We start from the raw sequence: 16,693 nt of genomic DNA, 5'->3' as shown, positions 1-16,693 counted from the left end.
GATCTCTGATCCTTTCCAGGCATCAGGCAACCGCACTAGTCCGCATTGGGGCTGGTGGGGGCATCAACCACGAGCGCCCTTTAAGGACTCACGTATCACGTAATCAGCATATTGCAACTATGTCACTGATATGTTTACATTATATTTCAACATTATATTTCAATATCCATAGACACTATATTGCCACGATTTCATGCTTTGCGGGCTGCTCGCAAATAGCGATGAATGGATAATTCGTGATGCACGACGTAATTTTCTCCGCCACTGGAGGTTTTTGATTCGACAAGTTCACTCAAAGTAGACACTTATGAAGCCTAGAAGATGAAATTTCGTAGGCCCGAGACTTAAATTGCAATGATGCACTCCCCTGACAGGTAGTCAATAGTAAGAACAGTTGATACTATACCCAATTACCCTGTGCTTGTTCTGCCGCATTCCATACACATGACATGCGCGGCTTCGAGCGATTTGCCTCGACAGGACTTTTTCCTAGCGGAGCAATCGTCACTATAAAATGCCGCACTTGCATTCTTGCGTGCTTACAGTGGCTACACTCGGCTGGTCTTGTGAAACAAAGTGCTTTTGTACACTAAAGTCTAGATGAGGAAGCGTTTACTATCGCAGTAGGCGATATAAGTATGTGGGGTGCGTCGCGGCCAGATAATCCACACTGTACGCATCGTCCTCAACTAACACACGTTTTGATCCGACGCACGCCAGCATCACGGCATGTCAAAATGAATCACCCGGAAACGACCATATCCAATTTCCAGGAAACGCTTGATGCGTATATAAAACCCCGTGAGCAATTCAACTACATCAGACGTATCCTGGCTCTTGAACTAGGTTCCTACACTGGCGATGGCCCAATACAGCACCCCTTATCACTCAATGTCGGACCAATCGTCAGAGATGTCGGCGCAGAACTCAAAGGCCTACACAAACAGTTCATCGAGGCTCTTATTGCAAACAGTATAGCTTCTCAAAAATTCCAGCAAATGGTCAACGAAAGCACCACAGAACCCGTCGCTCCTGCAAAGCGAGCCACAGACAACTCGCCATCCTCTCTCGAAGAACACCTAGCCCTCTTGAAGCTCCGCCAAAAGCACCAATGTCTCGTCACAATCCAGAGTTACCTACACCGCCTATCCGAGGCTCCGGAAGCTGCGCAAAATACGGTAGGCATCGAGAAGGTTCTCGAAGGGGGCAGGGCGCTCCCCAGTGTTCCTAGCCCGATGCTCAACAGCTTCGCGGCCGAGCAGAGCGCAGGACATCCCGACCTCCAAAGCCGCGTCAAACTGCTGGACAAAATCGTCCTCCAGGCAAAGCTGATTTTGAAACGTGAGGAGCGGCTACTGGACGAGGCAAGAGAAAGATGCAAAACGAAGCCAGAGCTCGTCAGCAACGGCGCAAAACTACAAGCTCTTGATAGCACGCGAAATGAGCTAATCCGCTGGATTGAAGCGGAACTAAGCAAGGCGTCGACGGAGGACGACAAAGCGTCGGTTCCACAGAGACAGGCACAAACAGCAGACGACCAAGCCACCATCACAAGGCAACTGCAGATAATTCAAGACAAATACAAAGGATACGTCGCCGCAAGAAAGGAACTGCTGAAGCTCACGTCGAAATCATCTCAGCCGTCGATACTCCCCCCACAGACAACAAGCGCTACATCATCGTCAAGATCGGCCGAGCCAGGTTTTCCATCCACTGACCTACTTCTCATGCCGTATATTCGAGGCCTCATCACCCATGCCCAACAACAAAAAGCCCTCGTTGCGCATAAAGCCCACATCACCGCGTCGCTGGGCAGAAAAAACAAGGAATCATGCCAGCTCCTCGGCCGTCTAGCTGAAGAGAGTCAATTGCTCTCAGCGTACCCAATGAAGGACTCTACACGCAGACGATCAGGCATCCCGGAGATCATATCGGCCAAGCCTAATGAGCGGCCTGACACGGCTAGCCGCGTCAAACCGTGGATATTTGCCTGCGACGCCGCCAAGATTAACACGTTGGAGGCAGTAGCAGAAAAGGTGGAGGTGGGACAAGTGGCGCTGGAGAATTCCATCGCGGCCATTCACGAGATGGACGTGTTGCTGGGACTGGACGATGACGGGGAGGAAACTGGTGGGATGGATAATACGGAGGACGACATGTGGTTGCAGGGATCTGTGAAAAAGCAGTTCAGGAAGAAGGTCTTGTCACCGAATCAAGGCGACCCTTGGGCAAAAATTAACGGCAATCTTGGTCTGATTGGCCATGACAACGTATGAAGAAACTGCTCGTCAGAAGCAACTTCTATACGTTCTGCCACGGCGACTGGCTTGAGCCTCAACGCCGCACACAAACTCAAATTTCAAAAGTCCACGAGCCGCTGTGGACTGTGTATAAGTTTATTTTCCAGCTAAAATAGCCGATATCCTCATGGCAAGATCCAGAATTGACAGATGCTCGTCTGCTCCATCCACAAGCCTCTTATCGACCTCTGAAAAAACCAGGACGATCTTGTTCTTGTGGGCATCTGCTATTGTCTCGTCTGTCGTCAGAGCTTGATATAGCTACAAGACACGTTAGCTTTCTTGAAAATTGCCCGGTGTGGACACTAAAAGGAGACGTACCTGCGAGACTACTTGGGTCGCACTCCACCCATCCGCGACCATGTCTTCCACAATCTTGGATACAGAGCGGTACGCTTGGCCTGCGCCACGCGGACGCATGGCATCAACTAGCGCATCAATCACTTGTCCCGGAATGACACCAGCAATGTCCTCCACAATCTTGACTGTTACGGGCTTACTGTCCACGTCCATTTGTTCAGCGCCATGGCCGTCGTCCTTGTCCGGAGCACCCGCACCAACTAATCTCGCCGCACTCTGCAGAAAAGTGATGGCCTTGCGCAGATCGCCCTCGCTGCAGCGAATTAGGGCTTCAATGGCGCCGTCCTCCAATGTCACGCCCTCAGCGGACGCAATCGCCTCCAACCTCTTCCTGGCATTGCTCTGGTCGAGACTCTTGAAGCGAAACTTGCTGCAACGGCTGGCCAGCGGGTCGATGATTCGGGTGACGTAGTTGCAGATTAAGCAGAAGCGAGTAATCTTGCTGTAGGTCTCCATGGTTCGCCGCAGGGCGCTCTGAGCATCTTGTGTCATGGAATCGGCTTCGTCGAGGATGATGATTTTGAAGGGAGGGCAGGGATATTTTTTGCTATAACCAGGGGCCGGATTGGTCAATTGCATACGCGCAAAATTTTTGACTTTTTCGCGGACGATTGAGATGCCGCGCTCGTCGGAAGCGTTCAGCTCGAGGACTCGCGACTTCGTCATCTCGGGACCGAAGAGCTCCTTGGCCAATGCGAGGATGGTTGATGTTTTACCTGTACCAGGAGGCCCGTAGAAGAGCATGTGCGGCAACTGTGACAGTCATGATGTCAGTACATGTGTGTGGTGTGTGGTCTGTTGAGTGCTGTATCGGGTTTCGATTGTACATTGGAAGCCTGGAGGGTTCTTTGAAGGACAGTCACGGCGTGATCTTGGGCGGTGACGTCGTCAAGGCTCTTGGGTCGGCTAAAAGGACGGGAGTCAGCAGAGGGTTCCTCTTATTGTTCGAGGATCGAGCTGCTCCTCGAGGCAAGGCGAGGACATACTATTTCTCGACCCAGGGCTGGTTTCTAGCTTCTGCTGGCTTCTGGGGTTTCTGCTCGGAGGAGCCATTGGCGGCGGCGGCAGCTTTCCGGGCTTTGAGATCGAAGAAACTGGCCATATCTGTGTGGGAACGTTGGTGCTGCCGGGTCTGATGATTCGCAAGATGGACGGAATTAAGGCAAACTGCAAAGGAAATCGATTAACGCGTCACGTCACGTCACGTCGGATGCCTGACTGGAGACCTCAGCGGGGTCCACTGCTCTGTCTGCCTGCAGCAGCCAGCGCGTGCGGACATGGGTGCATCGGCCCCCGCGTGGCTGCCTGCTGTCAAAAATCCCCACACGCCGTTCAAATGTGATCTTGGTTGACGCACAATGTTATTAACTCACCGGCATCCAAGAGCCGCCAACTGGCCAGGCATTTGGAGCGCTTGGCACGCGACGGCTGCCTACTTAAGTACTTCAAGTAGCCTCCGCCCAGCGCCGCCCCAATGCCACTAGGCCACTTGTGCTGGCAGGCCAGACGACCTACTCCGTACTTCAGTAGTGCCCAGGTACTTGAGTACTTACCTAGGTAGTTACTCAAGTCTGGTTGCAAATGTCCAGCAGACGTTCAATGCTCGTTCTGCATATAAGACCTGTGCAAGCCGGGCTCCTGCCCACTCTTCGTCAATGCCAGCACTCGGCCTGACTTCAACCATCTCTTTCACATTTCATCAATAATTTCACTGCCCGACTGGACCTTCTTCACACTCGCGTCCCTACATTTTGTAGGGTCAGCCGCCATGGATCAATCTATCATTCGGATCTCCAAGGTTTGTTTGCGCCAAATGCCCCGCACTCCGCACCCTGCGTTTGGGACCTGTGCGTCTGCGGATGTTTCCTTCATCTCAAGCTTCTTGGAGGCTAACCCGACTGTTTGTTGGACAGGAGCTGAGCGACATTCAAAGGGGTACTGACCTCGGTGAGTGTTCTTTTTGTGTCGCCTCTGCTTCCTTCCTTTCTCTGACCCTTCCTGGCTTCTACAAATAGCCATCGCTGTGGCTTGCCGCGATATCGACGTTCGCAATGTGAAAGCTTTGGTCATGGGGCCTCACGAGACCCCTTACGAATTTGGTTTCTTCGAGGTACAATGCCCGGGAAGTGCGACAAGCCGTGGACGATGCGTCTACTGACAGATTTGACATAGTTTGCCATTCATTTTGGCAGAGGTATTCTCGTGTCATGGCTGTCTGTTATGCCTGTCCCCGTGTTCCCGATGCCTGACGATTTCTAGACTATCCGTCCAAGTCGCCCAACGTCCAGTGTGTCACCACCAACGGAGGCAGATGTCGACTGAACCCGAATATATATGCTAACGGCAAAGTTTGCTTGTAAGTATCTGTATGCCCTGCTGTACATGCTAATTTATACTGACTTGGCAGGTCAATACTGGGGTAAGTATCGCTTTCTCAGCGACTCAACATTTACCTCGTGTACGTCGTGGTTGACAACCAGTTTTTTCCCACCCGCACAGAACGTGGCGTGGAGAACGAGGAGAGGAGTGGTCATCGGCCCAGGGCCTGGAATCCATTCTCTTATCCATCCAGAGCCTTCTATCAGCCAACCCCTACGAAAATGAACCCGGATTCGAGGATGCAAACGAAGAATCAGACAAGATGTACCAAAAAGATTATGTACAAAAGGTTCACAATTATTCACAATGAGACAATCACATGACTTGTGCGATATTATAGCTGACCTTGAGAGATAAAAAAAAAAATCCAGATCCGTCACGAATCGTTGAGAATCTCTGTGGTTCAGCGGTTGGAAAGCTATCTTGGTCTCAGTCCCGTTGGCGGTAGCACTCAAATGCTCATCAGAGAAGACGGTGATGACGACGACGAGGTAAACGTACCATTTGAGCCTTTCAGGGACATCTGCAAACGTCGGTTTCTATGGTACTATCAATCGTACCTGGACGCAGTTGAAAAGGGAAAGTCAGAAGTCAAGCTACAGGATAACTTTGTACGAATGCCTTTTGAAACGCCGGTTAAGAACTGCATGGAGGGAAAATTTAACTATCCGGATCTCGAGCGAAGGCTAAAGAATATTAAAACCGCACTTGACGCAGAGCCAGCGGCCTGGGCAGCTGAGGGCCTCGCAGCCGTTGTCAAGGAGTCTACGGTCGCGGTCAATTTGCACCATCAGTATGAGCATGTCACGGCCTACTTCAAAAGAAGCGATATGCCTCACGATGTGACTCTCGAAAACGGCAATCCATTTGTGTGGGTTATCACCTATTTTGGTCGGCCCATGACCAATCTCGACGGCGGCTTGTTCCGGATCAGAATGAACTTCAGCACCCGATTCCCCGACGAACAGCCTCGTGTCAAGTTTGAAACCAAAATTTTCCACCATCATGTTGCCCCGGATGGCACGGCGTGCTACGTACCGAATCCACTCAAGCGCGAGGACGTCAAGTCTCATATCGAGGCCATCATATCAACATTGGAAGAGGATGAACCGGCTTATGATCCCAGGATGGTTGTCAATCCGGAAGCCACCAAGCTGTTCTGGGGCAGCGGAAAGGATGATAAAAAGCAATACAACCGTCGCCTTCGTCGATCAGTACAGCAAAGCATGGAGTAAGGCCCTTGCCCTCTCGTTTTCATTTGTCCCTTGATGGTTGCAGTTCTAACCACCAAATAGAGACTTTCCCGAGTAACAATTTTGGTATTTGACGGTGGGAGGAAATATAGCGATTTATGACTTGCATTATTTCGGCGTATCGTTTATAGGACTGCCGAGGCTCCCTCCATCCCCTCTCCCCTTGCTTCTTTCTTTTCTATTTCGTCGACTGGAGTGCCACAGCTACTTCACTACATAGGTGGTGTTGTTGAGAACCAGAGACCCAGATACATAGGATTCTCGGGGAGGCAAGCGGCAAAACAGGTCACGGAAATAGAGCCGTGCTGAAGGGGCTTTGTGATACAGGTTCCATAAGAACTCTTTCAAATGTTTTCAGGGTTGACTTGACGATATATTCCAAGGTGGCTATCAATCGTCATGAAAGAAGTGACGGTTCAGGTGACATACACTGACTGTTCCCACTTCTGGCAACTAAACACGATATACCTTTCTAATACAAAAACGCCCTTCATAGTCATACATCATGACAGTCGTAACATGTCCTGAATGATTCATGTTGGCGTTCTCTTGGAATGCAGACTTTCCGTTAGGTCCAATATTCCATTTCCCCCGCTACTTCTTGCCCTTTGATTTCCTGTCAATACGGTCTTTGGCAGGGGCATATGGTGCGGCCACACCGGTGTATTTCTCCTGCTTGCCCTCAGTCTTTATGTCATACATTCCGTTGGGTCCAAAGACGGCGGGCAATCCTTGTGAAGGGCGCGCCACCTGTTCGGCATGGAGCTTGTCCAGGGACTCGCCAACCACGGCATATTGCGCCCAGTTTAGAGGGGGGCAACGAACGACATCCTGGGGCTTTGGCAACGACGACCATTCTCTCGGTTTTGACTCTTCGTCTTGCCGAGACGAACGCTTGCTGCGCGAGTTCTCCCCGCCGGTGTCCCCGTCATGCTCGTCACTGTCGACGGACTCAAAGAGGCAGTCGTCTCGTGGCTTCACCTTGCCGGCCGCTAGGTCCTTCATAAACGACTCTGGATCGTCCAGCGCCTCGTCTTTGATTCTGTTCAGCGTCTGGATATCCCCCGTGGCTCGCCTCTTCTGGACCTGGAGGACGGAAATGGCAGACTTGAGAGCAATGACGTCGGGATTTTGCTCAAAGTCGATGGGCTCGGGGGGAGGCGGTGGGATGCCTATCTGCTGTGACGGCTGCGATGAATGGGTATAGGTTTGTCTTGCTGGGGGCAGCTCTGCTGCGGCTGGAGGGACATCGCGGGGTTGCGCCGGAGCCAGGGGAGGCGTGATTGGAGACATGGGAGGACGAATGGGGGATGCTGACCGGGACCTGGCGCCGGGTTTGTCGGTCAAGATGGTGGTGAGAGCGGGCATGGAGACGGCGGCGGGATATATCTCGTCCTGGAGTTTTGCGCCGCGCGGGGTGTGTTTTGGCGCGGGTTTGGAGACCCGACTGGGGGGGACAAGACCAAGATGTCCCTTCTTGACGGGCGATCTTTCTTTATTCTTTTTTCGCGAGATGATGTGTCAGAAACGGCACTACTCGCGGGCTCTCTTGGCGCTGGGCGAGGTGTGTGGGCTGGGAGCCTGAGCCTTGGACTATGGCAGTGCTGACAGGACCGGGTTCGCAGACGCTCTTGCCGAGTTTACGCGATCCTGGGGAGGGGGGCAGTTATTTGTATTAATGAGTCGCAGCGAGCTAGATGGTGAAGACTTGGCGTTGGTGTTGAGAGAGGCAGGGATTCGTGTTCTGTGGCGAGGGCGAGACGCATGCGAAGTTGAGGCGGCGACTCTTCGTTGGAGGTGCGGCGATGCACGGCATTACAGTACAGGGTAAGTCGAGCAATGGCCATTGATGCCTCTTTCATTTCAATATTTGCCTCTGGAGCTGGATTTGGTCCTTTCGCTCCAGTTCCTGGGCGGCCAGTCGCACCAGCACCAGTATTAAACGAGGCTTGCTGCACAGTAATTGATTCGGTACGCCGGTTTATCGCATCCTCCAAGACAGCCTGATGAGGGTGACCGCCATGCGCGACATCTGCCGTGATGATGATTGCGCTATCGGACAGACAGTCCGTGACTCCGGTCCCTACACTGTCCAAGGGGCCAGATGCGCCGGGAAGCGGGCCCACTTGTGCCGAGCGATGCCAGCGCCTGTGACGGCGGGGTGCACTGTGCTGCAATTAGCTCCAAACTTTTCCCTGTTGCGACGTCGGAACGACGCAATTAGCCCTGCGTTCTACTCGGTACCATTGCCGCCCCGATCCGTCCCCCGGGGAACCCCACGAAAACGTTGGTGCGTCTACTACTTAAGTAAGTAGTAATAGTAGATTGATTCGATCGAAGTACAACTTTTTTCCTCCTTCGCTTCTTTCCATGCTTTTGACTCGGCGACTTCGACTTTGAACGCTACGAACAACACCGACCCATTTGACTCAGAATTACTGCCATCATGTGCGGCGATAGATCAACAGTCAGCGGCACCAATGGTACCGCCAATCCGATCCGTAATCGCACACCCCACGCGTCCGTCGGCGATTTCCTCTCCAAGCCCGCATGATGGTTAGACGTCGCGACTATGTGTTGAGCCGGTACAAGCTCCATAAGATCAAGGAGATTGAGGATGTGGTGGCAGACGCCGTCCAGATGGTGAGTCAAGATTCTGCAAAACGACCAACTTGCTGGCATATTTCATATTTCGATCGCGCCATTGTTGGCTGCCCTCTGTGGGCGTCGTGGATGGCATAATGTGGTTTCGTTGCGGAACGGTAAAAGCTAACGGGACGCCAGAACGTTCCCCTCAACAATCCCATCACCGGTACGTCATTTGTGCTCCCCTGTCTGGTTCCGCCAAAAATGAAGCCCTCAGCCTTCCAGTCGGAATAAATGTTAACAATGCTCGCGATCCTAGGTTTCGTACGAGTCTCTCCTAGGCGCTTTTGCCGTTGGTACTCATGACGGAGGCCGAACGCCATCGAGAGCTGAGTCGAGCAGCTTGGTATGTCCATGAGTGCCGAGCAGATTAAGGAAGTGTATGTGTATTTGGGCAAGACCCTCACTTGATGATGATACTGACAGACGACTGGCAACAGCACCGCCAGATTCACCAGATGGCAAACATTCGCCCCCTCGCCACTGACGACACGGACTCGATTATCCGCTCGTACCACTTGGAGCTGCAACAGCAGCAAAGGGCATGGCGGGAAATTCATGCGACGGATGCATGTCAAAAGCGTTTTTTTGGAATGACTAGCTGGGTTGATAAACGATGGTATGCAGGGTTAACGTTTCTCAACATTCGGGAAGCGTTCTTTGGCTACGCACACATTGGTGTGACAGGCTTTGGATAGTCTTGTGTCCAGTAGCAAATCTACCAATAGCTTTGCGGAAGCTCCCATGGCAGATGGTTCTAGAATGATGTTTTCGATTGATGTCTTGATTATCGAAAGCAACCTTACGACATGACGCACCTCGGCCACGCAGTGAAGGGTAGGGCTTGCAGGGACGCATCGAATAAGTAATCCAATAGCGCACGTCTCGAGGACTAGCGCTGGAGCTGGGCGCAGGAGCTGGGTGCAGATGGGTACCTGCGTTGTACTCTGCAGCTGCGGCATAAGCGCCAAGTCAAACCCTGCTGCGGATACTACCTACCCAGGTAACTTACCTAAGGTGACTAGCGGGTACGGAGTACTAACCGTCGTTAAATCTACTTATGCGGGCAATAAATGAAGCAGATCACTCAGGGCCACCCGCAAGCACCTCGCGCCGTCGTTGTGAGCGCTAGTCCCGGCGCCTCTTTTTCCTATTTTCTTATTTTCTTTTCTTTTTTTTGAAGCTTGTCTGATTCCTACACAACCCGTCAGCATTTGGCCTGTCCATGAGTTGTGTCGAGGTAGCCCTGGGACCCGCGGGTGGGTGGTCTCCGGCTCGACATGCGTCCGACTTCGACTCTTGGCATCTACACCTCTCGATTCAGTGAGACTCCGGGAAAAATTGCAAGACAAAGAAAAAAGGAACCCTCGTCCGCAACACAAGACGACATTGGGAAAAGAAGGACGGGAAACCCCGCCATGACTGCGCTGGGATCCGTCGCGGTGCCAGACGAGCCGTGCAGCCACCAACATCAGACGTCTGCGCCTGCAACTCGGGACTCGTCTCTCGACGGAACCGCCTCCGAAAGCTACATCAGCTCTCGCTCCGAAGTCTCTCAGTCGGGCTGTGAGGAGAGTACCGTCAACGGAGGCTCGAGACGCCTCGTGCCGGCCAGCTACGCGTCACCAACGAGGGGCAGCGGCGCCGGCGCCAACAGCCCGCGATGGTACAGAGCCGTCAGGAATTGGCTGTCTGTCAGCGAACCGTCGGCATGTGCCCTGAAGCAGCAGCGCGTGGCTGCGTACCAGCACCATGGCATCCATCTGGACGACCCTGATGCCGCGGCCAAGATGCACCTCCCGAGGGGCAAAGTCCCGGACGGCGTGACGACGTCGACCGCGGGCCCTGACCCTGAGAAGGCTTTGCGCGAGAGGGGCATGCGGGATTCGCCATCGCCCACCCGGCGGTATCTACGGCGCGGAGTGTCGTCTGGATCGACGTCAAGCCTCGGGGATGCGAGCATGATTGCGCCGTGGGTGGTGTGAAGATTTGTGGTGGGCAATGTGAAACGTGGGCTGAACTGCCGCCGACTTGTTACGAGACATGACTAGCATTTGACGGCTATCTTTTGGGGAGGGGTTTTCTCGTCTCACCACGGAGTATGTTACGGAGTACTGCAGCTCCTATTGAGGAGGCTGGTGTACTGGCAGAGGCTGGGATTTCGTCACCATCTTTCTACGGATTAGAGGGTAGCATATCTTACTTTTCAAGGAACCTGTTGCTTGTTTTTATTTAGGCCCTATTGCGAACGTCTCGGTCTCTTGTTTCTTGTCGAATGCTGCCGCGCCCTGCAAGTTGACATGGGAACCTCCTTCGCAAGGGCGCCACCGAACGTTGCGCTGGCATGCGCCAACACCGGCCCTTGGGGCTGTGGTGGCCCGCCAGACAACTTTTGGCCAGCCAACGTTCTTGGTGTGACGTTTACTCATTCATTGACTGGGCTCGTACGGAGTCGTACCCACGCCGCCTCTGCTTCTTATTGTCGCAAGTTACGGAGTAGCCCGTCGTGGATGCTGTTGGGGCCTCAACTTGTGGGTTGGGGAGGGGAGATGCGAAAATAGAACGAACCCCATGTCTGTTTTGTATGTACGCCAAATACTGAGCCCTCCTCTGGCTTTGCTTTTGCAGGATCCCTTGACACCCAGCCCTGGTCTGTCGAGGCTTCAACTTGACTCGGCCCTGGCTCCATCGATAGCCGCTGCAGAACTTCAAAGCCCAACCATGAACCGTTCACCGGCGAACACTGAGTGTGTGCTTACACACGTTATCGTGCTGTTATCTCCTCGGAGGGGCGGGAGGCTGTGTTGGTCCCGGCGCTGGCGTGTTGAAGCTGTCAAACGAAGCCTTTTTTAAACTCTTTTGTCAGCTTGGAAGTGGATACAGGTTCAACTTTACAACCCCAACCTTGGAACTTACCGGGTTAGTCATACTGCTCAATGTATCTCCTCTCTCTGCACCGTTGAAAACCTGCGCGAACTCTGGTTTGCCAGAAGCCATCAGATAAGTGGGGTGAGACACCAAACATAGGGAGAACTCAGAAAGGCTTAGCCGTCGCCGCCGCCAGCGCTGTTCATTGGCCAGAGCTCTTTCCTATAAGTGCGGCAAATCTGGCTATGACGTAGCCATCGCCTCAGATCACGGCAAATATCATGGGCCATGGCGATGGCGCATATATTCCTTGATCCGAGCGGAGGGGATTGCGAGACCAGACAAAAAGGTGGCCATTTCCATCTCCCCTCTGCAGCCCTCCCGTCTACCTGCAAGCCCAATTTTTGTTTTTCTCGGAGGACGTTCTCGAGATCCGGAGGAGCAAGTGTTCGTCAAACGTTTCAAGCAGACTTGCAGGTAACCCTTGTAACAGGACATACTTCAAATACTCTCTACTTCTCTCGTATTCATCTTATTTCCTAGCCTTGTTTGCGGGACCAAGTTTTTCTTAGTAGCTTCTTCCCCCCTTTCCCACCTACCTCCCTTCTGCGCGTCCGAAGAACTGAGCCACGATGCCTCTATTCAGCAAAAAGAAAAACGACGGCAAAATGGACCAAGAACACCGGGAAGCGGCGGACGACTCCGAAGCCGCCCCGCCTGATGAGCACACCCGTCTGCTCCCTAATCGGGTCGACTCGAATCGAGTTCTCCTCACGCCAGACGATCCCGCGGTATCCCCGTATAATCTATGGAGTATCCGTGTCCTGCGCTACTTGACACTCGTCTTGACGGCCATCACATTCGTCTGGTGGGTTCTCCTGCTGGTCTCTGCCTTTGCGACGCCTCCGGGACTGCATACACGTGGCAGCGGGTTCCTTGCGTTCGGATTGACGACTTTGACCATGGCAAATCTGGGCTTTGTTCTCATCTTCTTTGGGGTTCCGAGCAAGGCGGTCCGGATCCTGGCCTTCGTGATGGCAGTGAGTGCATTCTCAAGAACCGCCGTGACATGCCGGACGAGCGGGGCTGACAGAGTCTACAGTTTCTACTGCTTCTCGACCTGATCCTCCTCCTTGCGGTGCAACAGACGCGGTACGAAGAAGGATGGGTCGGCATCGTAAGCGCCGTCTGGGCTTTGCTCATGAGTCTCTGGAATATCCTCACAGACCGCATGGTCAAATGGGGCAAAGAGGAGGAGGAAGAGAGACTGACGGGCCGTGCCGAGACAAGGCGGACTCTGACGGAATGGTGTGCGGTTATCGTGTCGACCATTGCGTTTGTCGTCATGGTCGTGGCGGTCGTTCTCATCACGCTTACAATTATTCTCCGAGCATTGGATGCCAGCTACGCTGCCCCCGGAAAGAGGTACAGCGTTGACGGGGACAAGTACCGCGTTCACCTCTTTTGTCATGGAAACAAGACCGACTCGCACGGGGAGGAGCTTCCTACTGTGCTCCTCGAAGGGGGAGAGCGACCCGTCGAACAAGGCCTGTGGCCCTTTGCAGACAACGCCATCAAGAACGGCTCCGTCTCGCGATACTGCTTCGTCGACCGCCCGGGAATGGCGTGGTCGGATACAGCGCCATCCCCTCTGTCAGCCGGTTTCGCAGTCGACGTCCTCAGCGAAGCGCTCGCCAAAGCTGGCGAACAGGGGCCGTGGGTTTCTGTCAGCGCGGGCATCGGCTCCCTCTACGCGCGGGTATTCTCGTCCCGCCATGGCCATGACGTCAGGGGCCTCGTGTTCATCGACCCCCTCCACGAGGACCTTCTCGGCCCGTGGGCATCTCCCGGCCGCGGATTCCTCCTCTGGCTTCGTGGCAGTCTCTCCCCCCTCGGGCTGGACCGACTTCCGGGCGCGATTTTCAGGGGCCGTACGTCTCGAGATCGCGTGTACGGAAGAGCCGTCCAGCAAGGAAGCAAATTCATATTTGCCAAGCTCCAGGAAAGTCTGGTGCTGGAATCCTTCACCAAGCGCGATGTCAAGAGCAGTCGCCAGATCCAAGAGAGAGAGACCCCCTTGGTGGTGATTAGCTCGGGGGTGGAAGTGAAGCGGAGCAAGGAGTGGGAGAGGAAACAGAGAGACTTGACAACCGTGACGGACAATTTGAAGGAATGGGATATAGTGAACGGGGCGGGACATGAGGTTTGGCGCACTCTGGAAGGGAGGGAGGTGATTGAAAGGAGATTGAAGCAAATTGTGAGGGGGAAGTGATTTGTCTTTTGGGTAAATTGTCCTTGTTCTGACTTTTTTTGCTTCAAGGAATTCGGTCTGAGCTCAGGAGTAATATGACGGCGTTTTAATTTTGCCCCATGGCCTCTCATCACTCACCAGTATGGCCCTGCTCTGCTCCCTTCAGTTATTTATTGGACATTCATTGGCACATTGGTCGACCGTGAGGAACCATGAATAACCTCGCCCGTGGCATTCTTCAGAAGTTGATTGATTTGACTCAGAACAACAGTCACACGAGCCTGGTATGCATCAAGTTGAGTTGTTGCCGAACAAGGGTACCCATAGCCTGTAGGGAAAACTTGGATGTCAATGCCGCACGTAAAATGCAACATGGTCGTAGGCAGACCTCACTTATGAGAGAGGCAAACCAAGCAATATCGCTTTAACAGCACATCGACTCAAGCCACGACGACACGCTGAGAAAGCCTCGAAGACCGACCACTTCGAGTTCCTTGTCGACAAGCGCCCCTCCCGCCGTGATCATGGATTCATGGCAGCACGCAAAAGACGAAACGCCCGCCGCTTGCGTTTCCGGTTTCGCTTCCGCCTCCGCTTAACCAGGTCGCCGCCTATCGTCCAATCCCACGGCACATGTGCTCTGTAACTCCTCCGTCGACGCTGCATATGCAGCCTTCCGTCCTCATCTCGGCACTTGAACATCATTAATTCAGCCCGCGTGCGAGGCGCCAAGACAACAACAACAAGCTTCGCCAAATACCACCAAACTGCAAGACAGGGCGCAATTCGTAAAATGAAATAATATCACAGCACCAAAAGCACAACACCAGCCCAACAGAAATTTCTTACAAAGCTGACGGACGAAGGCGTGTAACAACCAGCCCTCCTTCCATGCTCCCCTGCACGACGTGTCCAACGCCAAGAGAGGCAGTAATGTAGTTCCCAACTAGTAGTACGTAGTAGTGGCGGTGGTGGTTGTTGTTGTTGTTGCACAACACGAGTGATTTTTGGAAACATTTTTCTTGTTCCGTGATGGTATGCAGTGTTGCGGCGAGCCTGAGGCGGAAACAGTCCAGGTAAGTGGCCTTGGTTGTTCCAAGCCTTGGCATGCACAAGGGCTCCGCATTCGTGTTGCGTGTTGCTCCCTGTGCCAAGTCGTCGTGGCACGAAGTACTAGTACTTGCTACTAGTACGTAGTACTAACGTTTGCCCGGATATTTGTTTGCTCGAGCACTCCGTGCTCGGTACATTGGACACGGCCAAGAGACCCCGTCAGTCAACGGGAGCCTTGAGACGATTTGGCTTCGAGATGTGTGTCGGTGGTGAAGAATGTGTGGCCTGGCGTCCAGTCAGCAGCTTCAGATACGGACGTGGATCTGCACCTTGTGGCCCGGAATCTTTTACCGTCGACCGTGCAAGGATGACGGGAGTTCTGTCGGTACGGAGTACGCCACGCCAGAAATGCTGCTTGATATTGCCGGCCACCGATCATCCTTGGCCTTTACGGAGACAACTCCATCACGACCTCCAGCACACGTTTGGGCGGCCCACAATCGCAGTCGACACTCTAATCGAAGAGCAACGGCGTCTCAGAGAACTTGATCTTCAACTGTTGAAGTAAACATGTCGTCTAGCTGTTACGAAGAGCTCACCTTGGTTTGCGCTGACCAAGGGCTCCTTCGCCTCGTCACTCTTCTTGCTCTCAACACTGTTCAGTCGGCTCCAAGACCGTGGTGACAAGAGGCAGCGATGCCCAAGTCGTTATGGAGACTGTGCTTTTCATGTACATCAGCAAGTCCACTTCAAATGCGTTTGGAGAATCAGCCGCAGTTATTCATATTTCATTCGGCGTTCCCGTACGCGAAGAAGCATTATGACCGAGGAGCATTTAAGCATAGTTCTGTCCGACGAATCGAAAATACCGCGGGAGGAGGCGGGGGCGGCAGGTTGACCCAAATGAGGTAAACAATGTCCGTCTCACGATGCCTGGATGAGAATCTGCCCTCCCAGCCCTGGTCGGGAGGCCGTTGTGGCTGAAATACCGCCAAATTGCTGCCCCATGTTTACTCGATCTATTTTCTTGTACCGAGCGCAATTTCAAAACAATGATATACGCGCGTTCGATTTGGTGCAGAGATGAGCATAAGAGTTGCTTTGTGTGGTTCCTCGGTAGGATGCATACGCACTACCAAGACAAGCCGGTGAGAACACGCGAAAGGGAACGAGACTGAAGTTCGAAATACGGAACATGGCACGGAGTACGGACTGCTGAGAACGGTGCACTGCTCACAGCGAGAAGGTCGCTCCCCAGCCCAAGACCTGGCGTGCGCAGCGTGTGGTACAGGACGGAGACTGGAATCAATCAACCCTTTTCCTGCACACCGTAGTACATCATCATGTACCGAGTACGTACAGACCTCACCAAGGATCTCGGGTACGACGTCGTGAAGTCGGCTCAGTTGCCCAGTCGTTTTCCAGTTCAAGTGCCAGAGTCCGACTTGATGCGGCCCTCGCCTGGATCTGGTAGGCTGGCTGCCTGGGAGATGAAGGAGTGTGCCAACCGAACATGGAGTTCTCATTCTTTGGCCAACGGGCCGCCTTCTACGTGCCTGTGGATGTGGATCCGAGGGTTGTTT

At 53.3% G+C, this 16,693-nt stretch overlaps 7 protein-coding genes across 7 annotated transcripts; 5 read left to right on the top strand and 2 right to left on the bottom strand.

The window, feature by feature from the left end:
- Positions 1–737: 737 nt before the first annotated feature.
- MAM_07685 (uncharacterized protein) lies at positions 738–2,276 on the top strand (the record flags this gene model as incomplete). Its single annotated transcript, XM_040826483.1, has 1 exon — positions 738–2,276. The coding sequence occupies one exon, from the start codon at positions 738–740 to the stop codon at positions 2,274–2,276; it is 1,539 nt and encodes a 512-aa protein (XP_040675563.1).
- A 120-nt stretch (positions 2,277–2,396) lies between these two features.
- Positions 2,397–3,762, bottom strand: MAM_07684 (DNA polymerase III, clamp loader complex, gamma/delta/delta subunit; the record flags this gene model as incomplete). Its single annotated transcript, XM_040826482.1, has 4 exons — positions 2,397–2,561; positions 2,622–3,413; positions 3,488–3,566; positions 3,647–3,762. 4 exons carry the CDS (start codon positions 3,760–3,762, stop codon positions 2,397–2,399), a joined length of 1,152 nt encoding a protein of 383 aa, XP_040675562.1.
- A 666-nt stretch (positions 3,763–4,428) lies between these two features.
- MAM_07683 (Ubiquitin-conjugating enzyme/RWD-like protein) lies at positions 4,429–6,274 on the top strand (the record flags this gene model as incomplete). The annotated part of the gene is made up of 8 exons (XM_040826481.1): positions 4,429–4,458; positions 4,574–4,607; positions 4,676–4,770; positions 4,833–4,854; positions 4,920–5,016; positions 5,068–5,079; positions 5,160–5,328; positions 5,411–6,274. 8 exons carry the CDS (start codon positions 4,429–4,431, stop codon positions 6,272–6,274), a joined length of 1,323 nt encoding a protein of 440 aa, XP_040675561.1.
- A 612-nt stretch (positions 6,275–6,886) lies between these two features.
- Positions 6,887–7,660, bottom strand: MAM_07682 (uncharacterized protein; the record flags this gene model as incomplete). Its single annotated transcript, XM_040826480.1, has 1 exon — positions 6,887–7,660. One exon carries the CDS (start codon positions 7,658–7,660, stop codon positions 6,887–6,889), a length of 774 nt encoding a protein of 257 aa, XP_040675560.1.
- A 1,691-nt stretch (positions 7,661–9,351) lies between these two features.
- On the top strand, positions 9,352–9,636 carry MAM_07681 (Homocitrate synthase; the record flags this gene model as incomplete). The annotated part of the gene is made up of 1 exon (XM_040826479.1): positions 9,352–9,636. One exon carries the CDS (start codon positions 9,352–9,354, stop codon positions 9,634–9,636), a length of 285 nt encoding a protein of 94 aa, XP_040675559.1.
- A 582-nt stretch (positions 9,637–10,218) lies between these two features.
- Positions 10,219–10,923, top strand: MAM_07680 (uncharacterized protein; the record flags this gene model as incomplete). The annotated part of the gene is made up of 1 exon (XM_040826478.1): positions 10,219–10,923. One exon carries the CDS (start codon positions 10,219–10,221, stop codon positions 10,921–10,923), a length of 705 nt encoding a protein of 234 aa, XP_040675558.1.
- A 1,551-nt stretch (positions 10,924–12,474) lies between these two features.
- MAM_07679 (uncharacterized protein) lies at positions 12,475–14,078 on the top strand (the record flags this gene model as incomplete). Its single annotated transcript, XM_040826477.1, has 2 exons — positions 12,475–12,846; positions 12,909–14,078. 2 exons carry the CDS (start codon positions 12,475–12,477, stop codon positions 14,076–14,078), a joined length of 1,542 nt encoding a protein of 513 aa, XP_040675557.1.
- Positions 14,079–16,693: the final 2,615 nt, after the last annotated feature.

Source organism: Metarhizium album, assembly GCF_000804445.1.
Source record: "Metarhizium album ARSEF 1941 chromosome Unknown scaffold_34, whole genome shotgun sequence".
Lineage (NCBI taxonomy): Eukaryota > Fungi > Ascomycota > Sordariomycetes > Hypocreales > Clavicipitaceae > Metarhizium > Metarhizium album.
This window is presented reverse-complemented; position numbering and strand designations above follow the sequence as displayed.